The 22666-nt window shown below is 37.4% G+C and overlaps 1 protein-coding gene across 2 annotated transcripts in view; it reads right to left on the bottom strand.

Moving 5' to 3' along the window:
• Window positions 1-22666, bottom strand: part of WDR72 (WD repeat domain 72) — a 93698-nt gene that overhangs the window by 5741 nt on the left and 65291 nt on the right. For both annotated transcript variants that reach the window (XM_069866856.1, XM_069866857.1), the window contains exon 18: window positions 1241-1339. In XM_069866856.1, the coding sequence (XP_069722957.1) occupies window positions 1241-1339 (99 nt within the window). The remainder of the gene's footprint in view (window positions 1-1240; window positions 1340-22666) is intronic.

The raw sequence follows: 22666 nt of genomic DNA, 5'->3' as shown, positions 1-22666 counted from the left end.
ATTGAGTCTGAGTCTATGTTGCTTTAAAATGAATATGGATTCACAATTCATCGGTTTCAATTTTTCTAACATATACTGGCACTTATTTCCATGGAAAAGATGAAAAGGGAATATCGTTCAAATCAGGTATACGACAGCAGTTGAACTCCCAAGGAATTTTGGAGGAGTAGAGTGTGCTGAAATATAATCCCCCAGACATGGGTCCTATCTGGGTTCTGAGATGACTTAGGGGACCTGACATGGATTTCAGACTGCACCCTTTGACTGAAAATTAAATCTCAGCAGTGTTCCTTTGGGAAGGATCAGGGGACTGTTGGCAGCTGCCCCCTGTCAGCACAGGCTGCAAGATTTGGAAATCTCTTAACTAAGCTGACAGGCCGCAGAGACGATGAATCAAAAATATGATACACGGATCAGCACACAAAGATGCAAGAGGGTACACAGAAACCAGATAAAGCAGGGAAGGAAAATATCAAGTGAAAAAATACGTTTAACTCTTTCACTAATGAGGACTACGTGCAGGTTACGTATATGGTGTATGTAGGTCAAGCTCATGGTTTGCTTAAAAGATAATATTTATTTGCACAGGATATTTTTAATCAGCTGTGACTTGCTACACTTTATATTTAATTGTTTCTCTTTGGGATTCATTTAATAAATTTCATAGATGTTCCCTAACGAGAAAGATAATGAAACTACATGAAGATAAATCTTTTAGTCACCGAAAAGGATGCACTTTATGGATGTTTCTGTATTTAGCTGAATCAATGTTAAAGGCTGTTAAAATGAAATCATGATTTTGAGCTGATTTAAAGAAAAGAATCGGGCTATTTAACATCACCAATTTTCTTTCCTCCAGAGATTTGGTGTTTGAGTGTCCACCGCAACATTCAACTACAGTATATACCGTCCTTCTAATTTTTCATAATCTCCAGCTACCTTCAAAGGGTCAGACATTGTACATATATTAAGTTAGCAGTGTAGTCCAAAACTAATTATAATGAACTAGTAGTGTCAGCTTTCTTTTTGGTCACAAAGCCTTTATCCTCTCTAAGACCTGAATTCTTGATGAAAGAGGGAAGGATAACAGCTCCACACTGTGACCCCTGGAGGTGACCATTAATTTGACATTGCAGCTGCTAAAAAGGAAACAGCATTATAATGTGCTTTTTTTACAGACCCAAAAGCTGTGTCAGATTTATCACTTGATACTTGGTGACTGTCTTTAAATGCCTCTCACCTGGACTCTCCGACTCTTCCAAGACACATCTGTCAGGTGTATCCTCCACATCTTGGAAGTTGGCTGAGTTTGAGCTCTTGTCATGCTTCGGCACAGTGACTGCAGCAATAAAGAATAAAAACAGGGGGAGGAAGAAATGTAATTTATGCAAAAACAAACATTTCCTGATTTTCCGCAGAGCTTTCAATGCTGAAGACATAACTTGTAAACACAAATATCAGACTGAAATAAAACAGAAACTCGAAGTACTTACATGCAACCATAGCACAGTTGAAAAATCTATAGACAAGAATACATTAAGGGAGAAGTTTGAGGCATTGGCTTAAATGTGAACCCTTTGAAGTAAAAAACCTCATTTTTTTTTCTTATAGAATCCTAAAATAAGAAAATAATTTAGAAGCCATAAAAAGTGTTTGTCTGTTTCATTGAAGGAGTCGGTAAACAATAGGAAAGATCAATTAGGCAGGTTTGTAATTACTGGAGTCATTCACCAGGGAGAGAAATTGTGTTCATTTTGAGATGAAAATATGTTGTATGTAACAACCTAGAATGAATAATAAAACTAGTGATAAACCAAGGTGCAGTAAAAACCGGACTGAGTTGCAGTTTAGAGATTACTACATTTGATTTCTTCTTTACTTAATTCCAAAAAACATTTTCATTTCAGAGCAGCTAATTTTCATAGAAACAATTATCCGTCTCTATATGAATTTTTAATTCACTCGGCTTTTGAACAAAGCCCACATAAGTTTTCCTGAACAGAAGAGAGGTATTTCCCTTGTCACTGTCCATTTCCCTTTCTTCTGGTCCGTATCTCCATACGGAGCCACAAATATAGCCTGAAGATAAATTACAGTTATCAAACAATACAATAAAGAAGAGCTCAGTAAAGACTAGATCTCATTTTTTTCGGAGCCACTAAAACACTCAGCTGATTAGTTTTCTTAAGAAAATAGTGGTGACTAGAAAATACTTATCTTTTTCTAATATCTAGAAGACTAAGCAAGGCTCTGAACTTCCACCTGGATGGGGATATTGATGGCTATACACAATCTCAGTGTAGTTTTGTCCTGTTTTCAAAACAAGAAATTTGTTCCCTTCTAGCCTTTTTTAACCAAATGAATGTTTGCTGAAGACTTACATAATTTAAACACTCATTTAAATTTTCCAAAATGATGAGTGACTCAACAAGGCCTCAGGGCATTATTCAGACAGGAAGAGCTCAAAAGACACATATTCCACTTCATTGCTCTGCGCTTTCCATTGGTTTGCAGCTATTGATCCCAGGTCGTCAAAAGGTTCCATCATTCTTGACTCCTGCATCTACACAGAATCCATTTGAAGCAATCGGGGCTTCAATACAATTATGGAATTAGATCCTTGGAAGTGTAATGTTAAAATATAATAAATAATATCTGTGACACTGGTATCGTGCATTTCAAAGGAAAAAAAACCCCACAACCAAGTAAATTTGGCTAAAAAAATCTGCCCTGGATGGCAGTTAACCAGTATATAAAACCCTGCTCAGGAAGCACTGAACACTTGTAAAATTTCTAAACACGAAAATCTGGTATACTTGTATTAACAGTCAACTTAAGCACAGGAAGAGGACTTTTAGTTTTTGCCTTTGCCATTGTGATTACACAACAATCCGCATGAGGTGAGCTGACACTGAAGAATAACTTCTAATAAATAACAAATGTTCTTGTTCGCACGTGAAAATGCTATGAGACGCGCAGGAAGAAATATCTTCAAAGAGATCTGTACTTTTTTCTGATTTTTACAGTTAAATATTTTTCAAATACACTAATTGAAGGCCCAGACTCTCACTTCAAAAAGAAGAACTGGAAAATACAAGTGTGCATATTGTTATTTTCAAAAAAAATTGTTTTGTTTCAAATATATTTGGGCATTTTTTCTAGAACAGTTCTTCCCATTAAGCAGTCAGCTCCACTATGCTGAGTGATAGATTGGATCATTACAGCTGTATGAATTTAAGTCAGAGCAATAGGAACATTTCCAACAGTGTATCCTACAATAAAAGGGAGAAAACAAAAAGTATGGCTATATATCTACAGAGAGAGAGAAAAATCACAAGAGATATTCTTTCTAAAAGATGTAGCAGTGACCAAAAATCCAGAATCAGCATTTCAAAACGAATGGTGCATTTTCACCCAGCAAAGAAGTCTCACAGTGAACCAACGTGGGAAGATGCATTCACAGGACCAAGCATGGCAATGCCATCTTGTAACTGGGACTGACGCTTGGTCCTATGAATGCACCTCCTGGAATTGCTCCTGAATGGGCTGAGGACAAACCTGTTCAAGTGCCCTCCCTCTGTCCCAGACCATTTCAGCGTAGATTATATAATTTAAGCTAACCTGCTTAATTTTACAACAAAGCAGAGCTGAGCAGTGGTGTTAGGGAAGGCACCTCAGAACATAGTGAATAAAAGACAGCTAAAGGCAGGTCCATACACAGGTGATATACACACACAGAATCACCAGGTTGGAAAAGACCCACCCAATCATCAAGTCCAACCATTCCCATCAAACGCTAAACCATGTCCCTCAGCACCTCATCCACCTGTCCCTTAGACCCCTCCAAGGAAGGTGACTCAACCCCCTCCCTGGGCAGCCTCTGCCAGGGCCCAATCACACTTTCCATGAAATTTTTTTTTCTGATATCAAGCCTGAACCTCCCCTGGCAGAGCTTGAGGCCATTCCCTCTCATCCTGTCCCCTGTCACTTGGGAGAAGAGCCCAGCTCCCTCCTCTCCACAACCTCCTTTCAGGTAGTTGGAGAGAGCAATGAGGTCTCCCCTCAGCCTCCTCTTCTCCAGGCTAAACACCCCCAACTCTCTCAGCTGCTCCTCATCAGAAGCAAGGTGTGAAGTGAACAAAAAAGAAGACGACACAGGCCAGCAAGGCCCTTGGACAAAGCAGGAGGATCTCCAGTTGATATTCTTGAGTAGAAACTGCAGAGATCTGGGGAGATTCAGGAGGGAATGGAGTCACCTGAAGCCAAGAAAGACAAAAAACGAGAAAACAGGGATCACAGGCAGAGCTGATATGGCTGACAAATGACTAAAAAAATGATGAAATATTTGCACTAATAGTTGGTGGCAAGGAGTCATAAGGAACAGTTGAAAGAGTGTGGAAAGCACAGACGTGAAGGGTTTTCAGGGGCAGAGAAGCAGACCTCTAGACATTTATATAAAATGAGCTGTTGAAGAACGAGGTTCAGCAGGAAACTGAAGGGAGGAAAGTGCATATTTCAGCAAACCGGGAGACCAGCTAGGACCTGTCATCGGTGTGAGTGAGGGATCTATACCTTAGCCTTGTCACTTACACAGAAGTACATGTACTTCACCGAGCAATACTCGCGTAAACAAACTTCACAATACCCTAGTTTATGAAGTTACACAATCAGTGTACGCACTGAGCACGACTAGGCAGAGACCTTCAGATCTTTCTTTTTTAAAACATCACATCATATATGCTCAATTTGAAGAGGAAGGTTCCTTAAAAATATCACAAAAGAACAAAGGGAATTGAAAAGTTAAAAATAAGGCAAGAACAGTCTGGCCCCAATAGGGAGGGAAAGTGAAAAATGGCATTATGTAATCATGAAAAAATATTTTAAAAAATCTTAACACTGACACATACTTTACTGTATTTTCCCTTAGGAGAATAGGATTTTATGTTCCAATGTCAATAGGTGAAATATTGTTCTTAATTGCTTATACCTAGGATGCTGATAGAATTTAAGGTATTTAAACATAAAGACTGGGATCTTTATTCATTCTTAGACTACTCTGTTCTACTTTGGGTTTAAAGGGACCTTAACATTACTTCTGCTTCCATTTGAAAACCAGTTTAGGTAGCCAAAGTGATCCAAATGTCCGGAGTATAAATGAGCCCCAAATCTACAAGTTGGAGAAAAGTTAAGAAATGACAATTTCCAATATAACTACTCCAACAATATTTTCATTCTATTCAGTGCAATGTGGTTTCAGTTATTACATGGACAGTAGAAATTACCTTTGTGAGCATGGAAATAAGGTAAAAGGACAGATTTCATTGAGGCAAATGACCTTCAACTTAGCATATAAAAATGACATAAATCTTCATTGTTCAGGATCAATTTTGAGAATTGTGGCAATTTTTTTCTGATACATCTTAATAAGCTTTTAAGAGTTGTTTACTGAACTTGATGCCCATTCTCTTACATTATTGAAACGGAAAAAGACATTAAAAATAGGTATGGCATTTAGAACAGTAAGAGGATGTCATAACATGATAGTATTCAATGAAGCATTTATGTGATTAGTTTCAAAACATTTCAAATTCCACAACATAAAACCAAATGATTTCCAAAAAGAGATCACACACTGATTTGTGATCAGCCCATGGAAGAAGACTCTGTGTGTGAAGAAAACATTAAGTGATAAGCTGTTCTTTGCGAATATACGTTAACCACTAATCACAATAACTAATTATCATTATCATTTATTTCCACATGTTATATTTAAACTCTGAAAAGCCTTGTTCCACTCTGGAAATATTGCACAGTAAATTCTAAAAAGCTACTCTGCACACCAGTTTTCAGAGAGCAGAGACATTGGAGAAGAGTTTGCCTAACATGAGTGAATAACCAGTTAGCATTTTCTGATAAGATGCCTTTGTTATTGATAACATGGAATAGTAACTTAAAGGCAGTTTGTCTGCAGAGAAAATAAGAACTTATTTGTCATTCAAAACAAATGGATAGGGCAATAAAAATTATTTTTCAATCAAAAACTATTAGGCAAGATAGGCTATAGGTGATAAATATATTAAAGGTACAACACAGAACAGAAAGCAACCTGAGTCTAAATGAAACAGCATGAAAGAAAGCTGCAAAGGAAAACAAAATCCTGGCTTTTTTTTTTTTTTTTAAATAGATAAAACAATCATGCTGTAATGCCACTTCTGGCATGGATAGGATCTACAGGCACTTACCATATTACACCTAAGAATCTTGATGAAGAGCTGGGCAATAAATGCTTTGAGTGCTATTTTAAAAAGCACATTTCAGAGATATCATTAAAAGCGTAAGAATACATGGTCCTTGCTGAGACCAAATATCATCAGTGTAAGAGTCCAACAACCAGACAGAAATATCTCCTAAAATCCAATTTGAAACTCAGGAAACCCCAAAACAGTTTGTTTTTTTTTTTTTCCTTTAGTAGATTTCTGCTCCGCAAACTTCTCCACCTTTCCCTTTAGCATGTAGAATTTTTGCATCCTTAACATCCTACATCCTAACTTGCCTGAACATGGTAAGCTCCACTGTTCTATCACGTAGGTAGGCATCTCTTTTCACGTGTTCACGCATGTCCCTGTTTGCTCAAAGTGAAACCTATTCTCGTATGAGAAAAGATGTGTGTACGAGCCCTGCACACTCTCTCCTTGATGCTTGTGACTGAATGGTCCTCTCCTTTATCTTCTTCGGACCATCGCTTTTCCAGGTTGAGGCTTGCTATCCTCACTTACTTTTTTCTACGTATTTTGATGCCAACCTTCAAAGACATAACTATTTCACTAATTAATAATCTGAGAAATGCAGAAAACATTTGTGAAATGGTGAATGAAATATTAGCAGCACTCACCACAATCACTCGGAAAGAGAATAAATAATGAAATTACCCCACGGGTAAGGAGCACCCACCCTGCTAGGTGGTGGGAGCACTCTCCACTGAGCAGTGTGCCAGCCCAAAGGGTGGCTGATAGGCTGGGGACGTGGCCTTGGTGGCATCAGTGCAGAGTACAGCACAGCAATTATTTCACAGGTTTTACAGGTGATACTCTAGTTTTCAGAGCCTGGTATGGTGTCTGCCTTTGTGCCACAGCATGAACACTGTTGACTCATGCTCAGCTTGTGATCCAGATGCTTTTCTGAGAAACTGCTACCTTGCTATTTCTTCCCCATCCTGCCTCTTTGCAGAAGATTAATCCTACCTTGAGTCTAGATCCTTGCTCTTGTCCTATTGAATTGAACCCTATTTTTTTTCCAGACCATTTCTCAGGCCATATAAACCACTAATTCATCTCACTGACAGAAGACATCAGTCGCTGTTCTTTTCATAATTTTTAGTGTCATTTAAAAACACCTGCACTGATATATGTAGTTGTCATTTAATTGAGAACGGCCAGTTGTTATCTTCTGATGATTAAATATCACACTGGTCCAGTTTTCATTACATTTTAATTTTAAAAGAGGGATTAAGAAATTAACCTGGAGAAACACATTATTATTCTAAAGTGACTGATGCAGCATATAGGAGCTGGAACTCAAGTTTGCAGGTATACTAATCCTTGCACCTGGGGAACCTTGAGCTTTTGCACTCTGTAAAGTCACATGCAAACAAAACTCATTCCACTTGGTAAGTGAATTACTACTAAAGAAGGTTTTTCTCATCTCTAAGTGTGAAATTTCTTTTCAGGTTTTTATACATTTTAAATTAAAGAACTCCTGAAACTCCATTTTCCTCCATCCTCGTATCTATGTGGACAGCATTGCTTCAGACAGGAAAACTGAAATTTTCAGTGATTCTTTTCCCAATATACTTTGAAGTTTTATTCACCCTGGGGGACTATCCTACTTTTCTCAACTAAAATATAATGGCGTGTAACAAATTATGCTCTCAAAGGACATCCAATTTTTGTTTCATTAGTGCAATGAAACATTCACTCAATTTTAAAGCATTGTCTTGATCTTAGTTGTGATTTATACCAGAATCTGTCCATGTTTTCTGTGTAGTATATATAATAAAACACCTAACTAGTTAAATTTGTCTCAGTGGGTTCTGCTGCAAGAAATAAAATACCTTCCCATAAAATCCCACACAACGTTTACTGCACAGCTCTGAAGCATATGCTTCTGTAAAACTTAGGAGGATTTAAAACAGGAAGACATAACCTCAAACTGTCTTTAATTAATTCTTCTGTCCTTACACGCTGCTTTTCTTCTCAATGTCCTCTCTGGCTAGAAAACCCAAATTTCTTTTTTTCCAATTTCCCTAAATGTGTGGTAGAGCATTTTTTAACCATACATGATGTAAGACTGAATTATTTGATCAACATTTGATCAACATTATTTATCCATCTCTAATTATTTTTTTTTCTCAAACAGCAACTGGGAGACAATGAAAACCCAGTTCTTATAGGAATTAGATAAAACCCACAGATTTCAGCTCTGGTAGTTACTGGGTAAGTAGTTTCTTTTTTTTTCTTAATTAAATTATACAGCATCTCCTCATCTATTCCATTTTCTAAAAATATATAGCAAAATTCACCCTGGTTTCTGCCCCTTAGATCAGTGGTGTGGGAGAGTCCATACTGCAGCCAGGACTGCCTATCAGTGTATCACTAACTTCTATCAACACACAAATAAAGCAAGATTTGATATATTTTAAATTGCATTATTGACATTATTAATATTATTATTTTCACAAGAGTAGATTGATCTGGTATTCAAGTTGAAAGTCATCAGTCAGGGAATTTTCAGAGGATTCTGATTCCATCCATTTCTACAGAGGAATTGTAGCTGTAAGATTGCCTCAATTTGCTTTTCAAACCAAAATGAAACAAAAGTGCACAGCACGGTTATGACACTGACATATCCCCCTGCATAATGTGAATGCTATAGCTTGCATACTCTCTCCATCAAGTGTCCAAATAGCTTAATCCATGGGGAAAAAAATATACACAGATTCTCTTTATTAACCTCTTCTGGCCAGATTATTGTTATTATTTTGCATTATGGCCTTGAAGATGTATTGCTGATAGGGAGGTAAAGCCAACTGCAGCACAGCATGATTCTGCTGAATGGCTGCTGTATGAAAGTGGAAGTACTTATTTCCAAGACATTTCTGTGATGCTCCCTACTGTTAAAATGTTATCTGACTTTAAAAGATTTTCAGTTCAATTGTAAGCAATAAGTAAACTCGGGCAGTACAGTACTGTATACTGAAGAGTTTCACTAGCTTGTCAAACAGGCATTATTCCAAGAAACTAATGTTGTATAGGACTGCTTCCTGTGGCTGAGACCTCTGATTGGCAAAAGACAGTGGACTTTTCAGTCAGCAAGCTAGTTACCCATGGATGTGGCTCAAGGCTGACACACAGATTGACTGGTTCACACTAATTTACTTCACACAGATTCCATTTATCTCCTAGAAGATCCCCTGGCAGCAGCTTATAATGGCATATCCTAGGATGCCTGCCTGCATGAGTTTTTAAAGCGGCAGAGCTTGATGAATCTAAGTCCAGAAAACAGTTCACAGATTGAGGACTAGGTGCAATCAAAAAACATCAAGTAGCACAGCTGGGACTTGCTAGCTTGCTTGACTGGTTTGAGCAGCTGAGCATTAACTACGCTTGCTTTCCTGCTGGCAGCCCTGTGTCACCAGGACAAAACAGAGCACAACCCGACAGAGAAAGAAAAGAAAAGAAAAGAGAAAAGAGGAGAGGAAAAAAGAAAAGAGAGAAAAGAGGGGGAAAAAAAATAAAAGAGAAAAAAATGAGGAAAAAGAAAAGAAAAAAAGAGAGGAGAGAGAGGTGAGGGGAAGAGGAGAGGACAGGGCGAGAAAAGGAGAGACGTTCATATGAACATTTAATCTTTATGTAACTCCAGGATTATCAAACTAAATAATGTTCTAGTTATTGAATTTTAAGGTTAGCAATTTGGTAAATTTCTTTCCATCATGCAAACAGTTCTTTGGAAAAACACCTGAATAAAAATAATGCTGTTGCCATTTCTTTCCTATTGAAAATAAAACTATATTCAACCTAGTAATACGTGGTTAATGAAAACCAGTTACCAATCTACTGGGTCTTATGTTATAACAAGGTGAGATACAGGTCAATGCAATTCCTTGCATCCTGAGAGAACAACAGACTTCAACATGTGCAAGCCTATAAATTGTATTTTTAAAAGGACTGAAAATACAGGCTTACACTATAGGTCTCCAAATTCAGATAGATAGAAAGTATTCCTTAAAGTTCTTCTCAGAAAGGAAACAAAAATTAATATTATTAGACAATTAAATTTGACAGCAAGTGTATTGTGAGAGATCCAAAGCACATTTAGTACTTAGGAGGTTAAAGACTCAGCTGTAGTGCTAGTTGATGAAAAAGTAGGATTAAGGCTTCAGTATGAGTCTTGACATGATCATGTTGTCTGCCTGCTGTCTTAAGCTTCGAAAAACAGCTGGGATCATCTTCTTATAAGCTCCAACTCAAAGATGTTTAAGCAGTTCCCAATCCAATTAAACAGAGGTAAATATAAGGAAGGGCCCTACTGAGCCCAATCATCTTATTTTTTTAATGAAAAACAGCATAATTGCAGGTTACACAATGCCTTAATCTCACATTAAACCTAACAGACTGTTGCCTTGTAGCGCACATGGCAGGCCCAGTTAACCTAAGCATTCTGTATTGGTGTGCTTAATTTTTTATCATTATCCTTTATTATGTTACTTGTAATCCTAAAAGCCTATGATTGTGTCCAGATATTTGGCAAGGATTGTACCTGGATATACAGGGATTCCTCTTCTAAGAGTAATGGATTAATTGGATAGCACTCTATGACTGGTAGATGATTTGCAGTGAAACTGCTGTGCAGTTTTCAATTTGTGAAGTCCACTTCCTTATTCTGTCCCTGTCCTTTAAAAAAAATTGCTTTTTTGAGTGCTGATGTAGTAGCCTGTCAATTAATACCACTACCATGGCAGCACTAAAGGAATAACACCGTGCTACAGAATGGGCTGCTTCCTAAATTCCTCTTCATAAAAATTAATAGAAGATACGGAGATCCTGATTTTCAGACAGAATTGCATGTTCAGTTTAAAAGTGGCTCTCTCACACACGTGAACCGATCGTAGTATTATTCCTTAAAGGCTTAGAGCATACAGTCAAAAGATTACTGAGGTGTGCATAAGTGATCATATTCTGCCAAGGTATGTATTTTTTAAAATGATTATAGTTAATACCGTAATAGCAAAAATCCACTTATGTAATCCTTCTACTTTGTCCTATAAATATGCACAAGGACATTCTCCAAGGATGTAAAAGCAAAATCTCATCAGGGACTACTTCAAATACAGGCTCCTCATGTCTGTGAGAGCAAGAAGGAAATTTAAATGATCAGGAGCAAACTGTTTGCAGTAGGCATGTTACATTATGCATGATTCTTGGCTGCACAAGATTTAATTAATGATTTCCAGTTACATGATTAAGATCTGTAGTGAACTGGTGTTTAGGGCAGCAAAGTAGAATCTGACAAATTTATATAATGTTGTATTTTTTCGCAAAAAAACCAGCTACCAGGAGTTGCTGTGCGTTTTTTTGTATAGGTGGGAATCTATTTTGTATACATGGACAATGGCTCTGGGCTGCTACAGAAGCATGAATCTAGATTAACTTTAAGGCAGCTAATCTCCTACTGAAACTGAAAACAAAACATGTGTTTGTGGTCCAGAGGCTGTGTGAAACCACATTTGTGAGGAACTAAAAAGCACAGTGCCACAACATGGTACAAGATCACGTTCATACCGGATTTAAGCACCACAGAGGATGAAAAGCAAAGTAGTAACACAAGTGAGAGATCTTCCACACTCTCTTTGGTGCATTCAAGTGCTACATGAGAGTGTGAGGAAGAAACACTAGATGAAGAGGTGTCAGGATGTTTTTCGAAGTCAAATTCATTGCACTTTGCTTAAATGTGGTTGGTCGAATGTAACAAGAGCATGCTGCTCAGTGCTGCCAAGCTTAGAAGTTTGTGATCAGTTTTGGTACTGCCCACTTCTAGTGTAAAACTCAAGCCCCCATAGGTATGACGTTTAAAAAAAAGATTTTTTTTTAGTTTCTTTTTCATGTTTATATTTTTCTAATTGTTAGCCTTTTGGGGAATTAAGCCACTATTCCCCTCAGGAAGATGTCATTTTTTTCTGGGTTTCTTTTGCTTTCAGTAAAAGTTAATACTTTCGTATCATTACTTTGCTACGAGAACTGGGACTTTCAGAGAAACCCCAAAGGTAACATAAGATTTGCCATAAAACTTCAAAGGTTGGTGAAACAGCATTACATATACTGAATCTATTATTGCGGTAGCAAAGTCACTGGTTAGAATTTGATCTTTTCATTGATGTCTAATCCTTAGTTTCTGGTTAATTCTGAAAGCAAAGATTTCTATTGCTTTTTGCAATATAGCTAGTCAAAAGTATCTGGAGTATCTTTATTTAGACATTCTGAAACCTGCCTGTTCCAGGGTGTTTATTTGTGCACATCTATATTCCAATAAACACACAGGAAAAACAGACATATGCCATCTATGTGGAAATGACCCAGTCTTCAACAAGAAATTCCACTTGGAAGCATCTTACCTGTCTCCTGCATGTACTTCAAAATTGTATTGGTGATATTCTTTTCTTTTCCTGGTTGATTTGTTTCTGTTCCCATACACTTTCATCTACCAGTTTGTCTACAGAATCAGAGGTGAATCTAGGGACAGTCATATATATTCTTCTACATAGAGAAGGATGAAAAAAAAATTTAGTGTTTCAGGAAACAAAACTGCCAGTTCAGAAGATCACCGAGTTGCACTCCAGCTTGTAAGATGAGTGAAGTGGAAATGCCAAAAGGCCTCCTGCATAAAATAAAGGCACAAATGTGCAGCAGTATCTTGGTCGTTGTTTCAAAAGAACAGTGAAATGGCCACAGCATAATTAACAGACAACACAGCAATCTTGTAAAATAAATCCCAGGGTGCTCCCTGACTGCTCAGGGTGCAGTGTTCCCCTCTCTGTTAATTAGATGGGCTTTTGTAAAAAGCAATAGAGCTGCCATGGATTTACCACAACCTGAGTTTGGCCAAGGTGGCAAGCAGTGTAGAAATTCTGATGGATATGTAAAAAAGACCAGAACAAATGTTTTAGAAGAAAGATGACTTTCCATAGCTATGCTCGAAAGAGCAGAAGGCAAGTTCGCTTTCACCAGAATATAAGCAGCACTCTGGAACCTGCCTGATCACTTCCAAAATAACCCAAGTAAACACTGAGCTCCAATATAAAGCCTCAGCCTTCCCAGTCCTATTTTTTTTTGAGACCACACAGCTGCAGCACAGCAGTACACTTGATTTCAATGATTAATTAAACATACAAAGCCTGCTGAAGCTCATAGGTAGCCCAGTCTTTGCACATCCTGTTTCACAGCCAAGTAACAAATGCAGGTCAGCTCCTGGCTAGAAACTGCTCCTGTGACTTAATGGTTTTTACAGAAAGGAATAGTCTACCTCTGCCAGAAGAGCTACGCTTTCAATTTTCACACTGCTACTGAATTGCAAGAATTCTTGTGGCACTACACAAAACGATATCTACAGTGCATGTGACGTATCAAACTTCAAGAGCAGGAAAACAGATTTGCTGTTTGTGTAAGGCATTTAGTGACTAGGTTTGTTTTTGGAGACAACTCTTTGTTCCTAGGAAAAACCAAAAGGCTAAAGATAAAACTAACAAAATTTTATCACGTCAAAAGTTAAATTCAGATTTACAAAATTGGGATTACAGCAGTATTATCGTATTGTATTATTATAAAACACATTATCTACCTGACACTTTTAAAATCACATTCACAGCTGCCACTTCAGGCTCCATTCTGAAGGAATGACTCAGTCATTCAGAGTTAAAGTAAAGTGAAAATGTTGTTTAGAAGAACCACCCACTCGGTCTGTTTTGAAGACAGCTATTGAGTGCAAATGAATAGTCAGGGCTTACTTTCCTCTTGTCTTATTTTTTACTCTTACAATGCCACCCACTAAAGAGCAGATTTTTTTTTTATTCCTTTCTTTAGGACTGCACTCTCTTTCATATGTATATTCATTTTCTTTCCTTCACTTCTCACTTCTTAAGAAGTTTCACTTAACACTCAATGTAAAGACAAAGGGATTGTCTTTTCTCTTTGTTCATTTAGTTCTAGCACTTAACCCTAATGAACAATAGGAAAAATGACGGATACATGTAAAGAAAAGTCAATCCTTGAGCAGTAAATATTTGTTAAAAGATGAAGTTGAACCTGTTGTCACTAATGTACTTAGTAATGTTTTCTGTACATTTTTCTTCTCATTTACTCTCTTCTGTATTATTGTATGATTGCTTTGAATTCTCGCTAGTGGTCTTGGTTTCTATGATCTACAGCAACGGCACGCCATTCTCCGCATTTCTCCAATCTAAGTTTTAGATCCTTTAAAACATTTTTATGATACTATGAAACACACCCCTCACACACCTCCTACAAAGTATCTGTTGCAGACCTGCAACATTCACAGTATGCAGGAGGAGGAATGACAAATGCCCATTTTCTCTTCGTAAAGTATACTGGGATATGTGCGAGCGTGTTTTGCAAGTGTTAAGATAGAAGGTGTTTCTCAAACTCTCACACACACTGAGTACGTATTGTACCATGATTACAAAAGAGTAATAATAAAATAATAATAATAAAGGCTGGAGTAGGACCTGGGGTTAACTCACATGTAACACTACATAGAGATACCTCTAAAAGATTCCGAAAGAATACTGAGATATCTCAACAGCGTTTGCCTGTACTAGAAATAGTTACTCGTTTAGAAGCATGATGTGTAGTTTAAAGCAAGCAAACATTATGTATAAAATAACAGAATACCTGCAAGATACAAATACTACTTACGATCAAGTGAAACTCTGTACTTCAATCTCGGCACAGGGTTAAGTACTATCTTGTAATATTAACCTGCATTTTATTTATAACCAGTAGCTTTGTTTAATTTTCAATTAAAAAAACAAACAACAAACATCCTTAATGTGCCAACAAGACAGCTATAAAGAATACAAGAGTGCTCTTTAGAGCTATGGAATTTGATAAAATGGCTACTACACCATGTTGTAACTCTCCCCACTGGACTTCCAGCTTCCCACGCTTGGAACAAAACACCTTATTCCAACCAAACGTTACGCACACCTTGACATCTTACCAGTACATAAGTGTATTTTTCTACTACTGGAAATACCAGAAGAGAACAGCTGATAACTTGACTGAATTCTGATTTATGACAGAGCTACACTCAGAGACAACTGACTACAGGTAGTTGAAACACTAAAAAGAAACTATTCACAACAATTTGAGTATCTTGATGAATACAGATGTTCAGGTTTTTTGCATAATTTTAATTCAGCGCCTGCCTGTCTAAAGTACTTTTCTTAGTTTATGAAAATTTCAGGTTATACATACTGTTATTTAACAAATATATATTTTACAGCAATACCTAACAAATCATAAATTTACTACAGTATTACTAGAGGAAATCTATTTCTATGAAGGCTGTATACTCACAACGTATTGTTGAAATATATATTGCATTAATACTTCACTGTGCTTATAAACGTTAATAAAGGTTATTTGTTTATTACTATGTCAAGGTTATTCATCATATGCAGTGTCAGAAAGCACAAGCTGACATCTCATATTGTCTGCTTCAAGGGCAAGACCAATGTGACCTTTGGCTCTTTCCTTTAAAAAGGATGAAATCATTCCAGACGAATAATGCTGAACTGCACAGCTCCTTTTAAGAACCAATCTGCCATTTATGGTTTCCAATTTTCCATACTGTAGCATGACTTGTTAAGACCTGATGGTTCATTTTCTCTTCAAAGTTTCGTGTTCTAAAATTCCATAAAATATTTTTCTTATTGTAATGTCATTTACGCTTCATATTTATCCACCATAGAACAAAAATGTCAAGTAATCAGTTCTTTGTTAATTTTGCCAAGGTTCTTCTTGATTCTGTTTGGGACTGGCCAGTGATTTCCTAGATCTAGATCACATCTGTAATCAGAAAAGATTTTTAAAATATTTTGGACTCTTGGTGTTTTCTCTTCCCAGGATGTGTTAAAATCTCCAAGAAAACTACCTTCACATTTATTGGCTTTTCTTGCTTTACAGTTCTTCTAAGTTCTGCCCTTTCAACTTTTATACCGATGTAGCTGAAGAGGGAGATATAGCTACTAACAAAAATATATTGAATACAGATATTGAATATGTAAGAGGAATCTACCCAAAAGAATGAGAGTGGTAAAAATGAGAGGTCATCTGCCAATCATGGAGCTCTGCCTTGAGCTGTCTCAGTACCACAGCAGTGGGAAGTAGATGCACAATCTGAAACATGAATTAGATATGAAGTTACATGTGTTATTTCACACGAATGACAAGGTTTACACGTGGTCTGGAAGCATACGGGCAAATCTTTGAACTTCATCAACCTCAAAGTGAGTACATTTTTGGAAAGAGAGGGATGAGATTCACATGAATCGGTAATTACATTATCTGTGCATGATACTGATTTCACTATAAAATTCAACCAAGGAGAATGCAGCATTCTTTGACCTAGCTGATAAAAGGTCAGAAAGCAATTTTGAATAATAAATGAGACCTGCTGACCTCACGACCCAAGTCTGGCAGGGTCAGCAGCAGCCTTCTCACCAGATGCTGATGGCAGATATACAGACGCAGACAGCTCAACTAATGAGCTTCCTGGATAACGGGTTTAGATGCAGTGACATTTAAGTGTTATGCAGTATATAAAATAAACTCAGAAATAATCTGCGCCATAAAAAATTAAAGTGATATTTACAGTGAAGTGTAACTACAACAATTATTTTACTGCTTCTTCTAGATGGCCTTTAACCACAAAATATAATACCTGACTAACATTTCTTTTAAAGCCTTTCTTCTCGTTTATATGGTTCCCATTCAGTGGACGTAGTCTAAAATGATATATTTTCATGGTGCATTTGTTTGGCACCTGATTTAATGCAAGTTGACAAAAATTGCTTTTAAGAACAGTTTCCATATATTTTGTTTAAATTCAAGCCATCATATTCCCTTACTCAGTGAGGAAAAGGCAAGCATAGAGCATGCAAGGCCAAAAACTCTTGTGCTGATCGCTTCATCTACAATTCGACTGCTACAAAGCAGATGGTTCCTGAAGAAGAAAGGGCAGTATACTAGAATTCATCCTCTCACGCACCATTAGATTTCACTGTGAAGATGGCCTAGGTCAGTACTCCATTCCAGACCTTGGAAACATCAAGTTGTGACTTCACTCTTGCTGCTGGGTCTGAGCTCCATAAAATGCCATCTCATTCCTCAGGTATGTGATTGCTGCTTGTATGAATTTGCAGGAATATACCTATAAGTTTGCTTACTTTCTGCATCAAGTAGCAATGTAAGGCCAAATTTCTGAAAAACATTGGTGAAGGTTTTTTGAGATCTGACTTATAAGGAAAGATAACTGCTTGGGTTCTCCTGATGTACTAAATACTTCACTGTGCATGCAATTAGCTACAGGAACTAGAAAAGCTTTAGGAGCTTTTTGATGCCTTTTAGAAGTCACCATAATTGCTTTTACAGAGGATGCCCTTTAGACACTGAAGTCTAGAGGCTGCATGAAAAACTACATAGAAATGTTATTGTGCTCTATTCAATTCTATATTACTTTGCATGAGCTATTTTTAACTTACTTAGCAACTGCTGTTTAACAACTCAAGAAAAACCCCACATTTGTTGGAGATGGAGAAAAAGTGCTGCACCGTTTCATTCAAAAGGAATTTGAGGTGATAGCTATTACGAAGAAACACGTTATTTTAAATTTTTAAAGCTTCAACCTTTCAGTTTAACTGCACGTTCTTGAATTACAAGAAAGGATAAAGAAAGACTAGTTTGTTCACTTTTTCCAACCATTTTTTAATTCTGTATACTTCTACAACAGTCTTTCCTCTTTATCTCCTCTTTAAACTAACCAGCTTTAAAATTACACTTATATAGAAGCCTGTTAATTTTTCTTGCCTGTCTTTAAGCTTACCTCTATTTATGCCGTATCTTTCCAGAGAAATTCAACAGAAAAGAAGATGGCCTTGCCAAAAAGGCCTCATTATTGATGTCCTTAATAACTTCATAATATTTAGAGTGCTATTTACGTTCTTCTCATACCTCCACAGTGTATCAGCTCTTCTCAGTGTCACTGCACACCTTTTGACTGTAATGTTACCCTTGACATTTATAGATGGAATTTACCTCCATAGCGGTGACTGGCCTACCACTACAGAGAGTGCATCTGTATCCTTCTGATCTAGGGGCTGCCAGGAGCCATTTAGATCTTTCTAATCAGTGCTGATTAAGGCAAGTCAGATGACTACCCTCAAATTTATCACTGCCTCTAAAGACCTTGTAGCAGCCAATAGCGAGGGTAGCTGGCACAAGGGATTGTCTTGACCACACATCCTCCCTCTGCGCTTGTGAGGACTTTGCAAGGGGAATTACACACTGTCTCTACATAATCTATCCCAATTTTTCACTGAGTCAAGCGTGTGCCTGGAATACAATTCTGGGACTTCAGTACTGTGTGTAGATACCAATTAAAAGCATTGTTAGTGAACCCAGGTTCTAAATCTTACTGCATCCGTTTAGGGAACCAGGAACAGTAACCAGCTTTTGCATTCCCAGCCTGCATACAATTGAAATAAAATTTGATTATAGATAGATTAGATTATAAAAGTTGTTCAAAAATCTGCCTGTAGCTTTGCTTCATGTGTTTAAGAGAGCAGTAGCCTCCACATGGCCAAGAATTTTTTACTGCATCCAATGCGTCAGTAAAATGTACTTAGTTTTGCTTTGATTCCTTTCCTGCCACTAGATAATATGAGTATTTTTGTGAATCTGCTAGATTTCCTTCTTTACAATTTATATGAGTTTTGTAGTGGGCTATCAATGTCTAATATACAGTTGTGCTCCTAATTTAACCCCTTCCCTGCTCCATTCTCCTGAGCAGTGCCTTGGTATTCCAAAGGCACATCTCTCTTCAAAAACGGATACATCTGGGATCTTTGAAGAATATGACAAAAGTAAAAAAACCCAACCAGATTATTTTATGGCTGCTCTATTTTATAGCTATGAGAGTACAAGTCACTTCGGAAGTCACCAAAGAGTTGTTCACAATAGCCTCATAGCCATTTTCACCTGACAAGACCCTACAGGTCTGTACACCAGCAGAAGCTTCTGCATAGCAGAGAACATCTCCTATTACATAAATCATCTGGGCTTATGTTAATTGTTTACAGGTAAAACAGTGTGAAGCACTGGGATTAGATTCACAGTTTTAAGACACATCTCTTAACCAATATCTGAAAATGCTAGAGAAGGAGAGAGAGAGAGAGAAGCAGCTCAGGAGATTTGCCAAGCGGGATCAGCTATAAGCAGAAATTCTATTTGGCTTTTCTCAGCAGGATCAAAAAATGCATACTATGGAGTGGCTCTCACTCCGCACTTCCAAGGGTATAAACATGGGAAGGAGAAGTCAGAAAGGTTACTATACCCAACTGGCACTGTAATAACAGGAAATTCTTCTCTAACAGAAAATCATCCCTACACACTAAATTTGTTAAACAAATCTTCTAGCTGTGCTCTGATGTACCCTCTGCCCCTGTGCCATTCTAGTGACAGCTAATGCATCGTGGGCTGCTATTTTCTGCTACTTGTCCTGCTTTTCATGCAGTACAACCACGCCATTCCATTTTATCTCCTATTCTGCACATTTATGCAGTGACACGGACAATGAGAATTGTCCCAATAGATGTATTTTTTTACAACACCTACCAAAGGATCCATTTTTAGTATTACTTCTGTGCTCTAAATGAGGAACGTGTAAATTAGTACTGTCCACTAAAGATCAACAATCTTTCCAGAGCATACAATATTTATTCTTCTTAACCTGGAACAGAGTATTCCCAAAAGCAATTAACATGCCTCATGCTTTTTCTTCTTCTCCTACTAAAACAACTCAAGAGAAAAAACTAGTTCTTAATTTTAGTATATTTTGTCTAACTTTGGGCCAAATTGAAGTCCCAGTTGCCAGTTTTTATGTCCCAGAACAGATTTTGCTATCTGTAGCTTTTATTTTCTATTAATAAGTCATTTCATATGTCATTTCCCCAAAAAACATTATGTTTTCCTTTGATGCATACTACAGGTTTGCAAGTTGCCTGAACTAATCAGCCGAGAATTTCCTAAGAAGAACTTGCAGATTATGACAGCGATAAACATAACTGAAACCTTTTTCTCTTAGTTTCAGAGCAACAGTTTCTCTGCACACACACTGCAAAATGTCTGGCAACACACATCAAAAGGCTTTTATTTGGATTCCTTATTAGGACCTTAATTTACTACAACATATTTTACATGCTTTTTTGTCAAAAATCATTACACTTTCTCAATCATTAGGCTGTGTTTCATTTGGTCTTCTCTTTTGGATTTTGTAAGACCTTCACAGAAAGGGTCATAGGGCACTGGCAGAGGCTGCCCAGGGAGGTGGTTGATTCACCTTCCCTGGAGGGGTTTAAGGCACGGGTGGACGAGGTGCTAAGGGACATGGGTTAGTGTTTGATAGGAATGGTTGGACTCGATGATCTGGTGGGTCTCTTCCAACCCGGTTATTCTATGATTCTATGATAAGTCAAGCACTAAAAATACACAAGCTATGCTCTTGCCTGTGGAGTTTGCATCCAACTATAAAAACCCTTCTGCCTCTCCAGATTTTGCATATTTGTCCCCATAACCTTTACTAACCTTGAAGTCGTTTTTATATTGAATCGGTAGTGAAGCTCACTTGCAGACAGTTGCCATAAGAGTTTCCTCACCCTGCCCTGCCATTGACCTACCACCTGATCTAAGAACCACCTTTTTTCAAGAGTGAGAAGTTATTCGTTTGCCATAATAGCTCCATGTTGGGCCTCCTCAACAAACCCAGATAATTGCATCCAAATACTGTGAGGTTTTGTGATACCAGCCTTGTTTTATGTATACTGAAAAAAAAAAAAAAAGAATATTTTACTTAGGGTTGGCTCAGAAATCAGCGGCAACAAAATTTAGATTTAAAAATGCGCTTAATATCTACTTTGCTAAAAAAAAAAAGTATTAGAAATTTATATTTCTTGTTCATACAGGTTCACATTAATTTTATGCTTTATACTATGCAGCTTGTTAAATAAGTAAAATCTAGTTTTCTAGCAGTCCACTGTACACAGGGTAGCCTTAAAATGTTACCACTGCCAGAGAATAAATGAAAAAAAGAAGAAAGATAATCAGGGGCTATGGAATAATAATTAGAAATAAATAAAATGTTTCTGATGAAAACAATTAGTCACAAGCATTGCAAGCTGAAATTCAGTTCAGTGTTAAAGAGACAGTTTAGAAGCACACGGTACATTTATCACAGCTCCACAGACAAGTTATTGAGCTGTCTGTGAAAAACAGAGCCAAACAGGAAAGCTTTCAGCAGAAAGCAGTGGTTGAGGTCCTTGATTGATAGAGTTAGATGATGCAAAGCTGTCTGATGGCCTTTCTGCAAAATAAAGTGAAGGAACTCAAGGTCTTTCATGACGATCTCTGACCACAGATGAACAGCTACTTTATTACAGCACAGATTGAGGTTGCACCTTAGTCCATATTCTGCCACTTTTGGATGCACACGGTTAACTTTACCAACAATCCACTGTGTTTAACATAAGTGTCTGCCATCTTTACAGGATTTTAAAAGGGACAGCACCTTGCAGTAGTTAAAAGCTTCATCTCCTTTCTATTTAACTGTAGCAAATGAAAAAAATATCATCAGTTTTATAACAGCCTTATTGCAATGATTGTTCGGGGACACATGCCTCATCTAAAAGACAAGGTGAAAAAAACTCTTTGCACGTAACAGCCAAAATCTACCTGCTATGCTGCTTCCCCTCAGAAATGAAGTGTTTTACTTTCCTCCAAATGTAGCCTCTATCTTCCAAATGGCTTAGGTGTGGTTCTATTCTTCACTGACATGATGCTAGTAATTTCATACAATACCTATTTGCAAAATCTGAGGATTATTACATTGCGTTTGCTTTTAGCAGAAATTGAATTCCTACCTCGATGCTTGTGATATCTATAAAACATTCCTTTTAAGCACAAGGAGCCAATACTGCCTGACCAATATAAAGCATTTACAGTCACCTAAACAATCCTGACTTGTGGGATACTAAAATTCAGGTAAGAGCAGTGACTTTTTCTATTTGGAATTGAGAATATTTTGTTCAGATTTTAAGAGACATTTAGCTGCATGTGATTCAAACTGGCTGAGGCTGTACTGTTTTTTCAGTTTGAAAGTCTCAACTTAGAGCCAAACACCACGACCCAGTTGCTTCCAGACTTCTTAAACACAGGGCTTGGGTTCCTTCACTCCAGACCATCCTTGTCACTATTCTCACAAACTGTCAAAATGTGAAGCAAACGTAGATCGCAACATTTAAGATCAGTGCAGGAGTTTGAGC

This window comes from Phaenicophaeus curvirostris, chromosome 12 (assembly GCF_032191515.1).
Source record: "Phaenicophaeus curvirostris isolate KB17595 chromosome 12, BPBGC_Pcur_1.0, whole genome shotgun sequence".
Taxonomy (NCBI): Eukaryota; Metazoa; Chordata; class Aves; order Cuculiformes; family Cuculidae; genus Phaenicophaeus; species Phaenicophaeus curvirostris.
This window is presented reverse-complemented; position numbering and strand designations above follow the sequence as displayed.